General features: G+C 66.5%; 1 protein-coding gene across 1 annotated transcript in view; it reads left to right on the top strand.

Moving 5' to 3' along the window:
* Nucleotides 1-609, top strand: part of MNEG_16084 (putative Exportin-1) — a gene marked incomplete at both ends in the record, with an annotated part of 3,444 nt that extends 2,835 nt beyond the window's left edge. The window contains 2 exons of the mRNA XM_014035445.1: nt 188-303; nt 582-609. Of these exons, the coding sequence (XP_013890899.1) occupies nt 188-303; nt 582-609 (144 nt within the window). The remainder of the gene's footprint in view (nt 1-187; nt 304-581) is intronic.
* Nucleotides 610-839: the final 230 nt, after the last annotated feature.

Here is an 839-nt window from a genome sequence, read left to right as displayed (position 1 = left end):
ACACACACACACACACACACACTCTCTCTCTCTCTCTCTCTTTCTCTCTCTCTCTCACGTACACACACACACACACACACTCTCTCTCTCTCTCTCTCTCACGTACACACACACACACACACGCACACACGCACACACACAAGAGACAATGGTCAACCCTCCTCACTCACCCCACCCCACCCCCCAGGTGTTTGTTGACAAGTGTGACACCGAGGCCATGGAGGCGCTGCTGGCCACGCAGTATGTACCGCTGCTGCTGGACCCCCTGCTCGGGGACTATGCACGCTCACCGCCAGACGCGAGGTGCGCCGTCGCCCCCCCCCCAAAAAGGAATGGTTCACTCCCACCCTCTCACCCGCCGGCGTTCCGCACATGCCTGCCTCTCTGCCGCGCGCGCCCCTCCTCGGCCGCGCGTCCGAGGCAGTGCCGGGCCTGGCAGGGCCCGGGCCGGGGGCTGCTCGCTCTATCCACACCATCTAGCCTCGGCACACCAGCATCGTCGGCGCCGACCAGACACCGGCCTTTTCGGCTCCCCGCGCACCTCCTGCTACCCTGGTCGTTGCCCTCCCGCCTCTCCTGAGTCGCCTCTCCCCTCTTGACACCCGCTGATTACCCCGCACACGGCCCTCCACCCCTGAACCGCACCCCCTGAACCCACGCCATCTCGCAGGGAGGCGGAGGTGCTGGGCTGCTTTGCGGCGATTGTCCACAAGCTCAAGGGCAAGATGGAGCAGCACGTGGGTCGCGGCCCCCTGCCTGCAACGCATCCACCCCCTCCACGCCCCGGCGCTTCGTCCCTCCGGCAGCCTGCGGTCGGCGGCGCCGGCGCGCCCAAGCAC

Source organism: Monoraphidium neglectum (genome assembly GCF_000611645.1).
Source record: "Monoraphidium neglectum strain SAG 48.87 unplaced genomic scaffold scaffold05964, whole genome shotgun sequence".
Taxonomy (NCBI): Eukaryota; Viridiplantae; Chlorophyta; class Chlorophyceae; order Sphaeropleales; family Selenastraceae; genus Monoraphidium; species Monoraphidium neglectum.
This window is presented reverse-complemented; position numbering and strand designations above follow the sequence as displayed.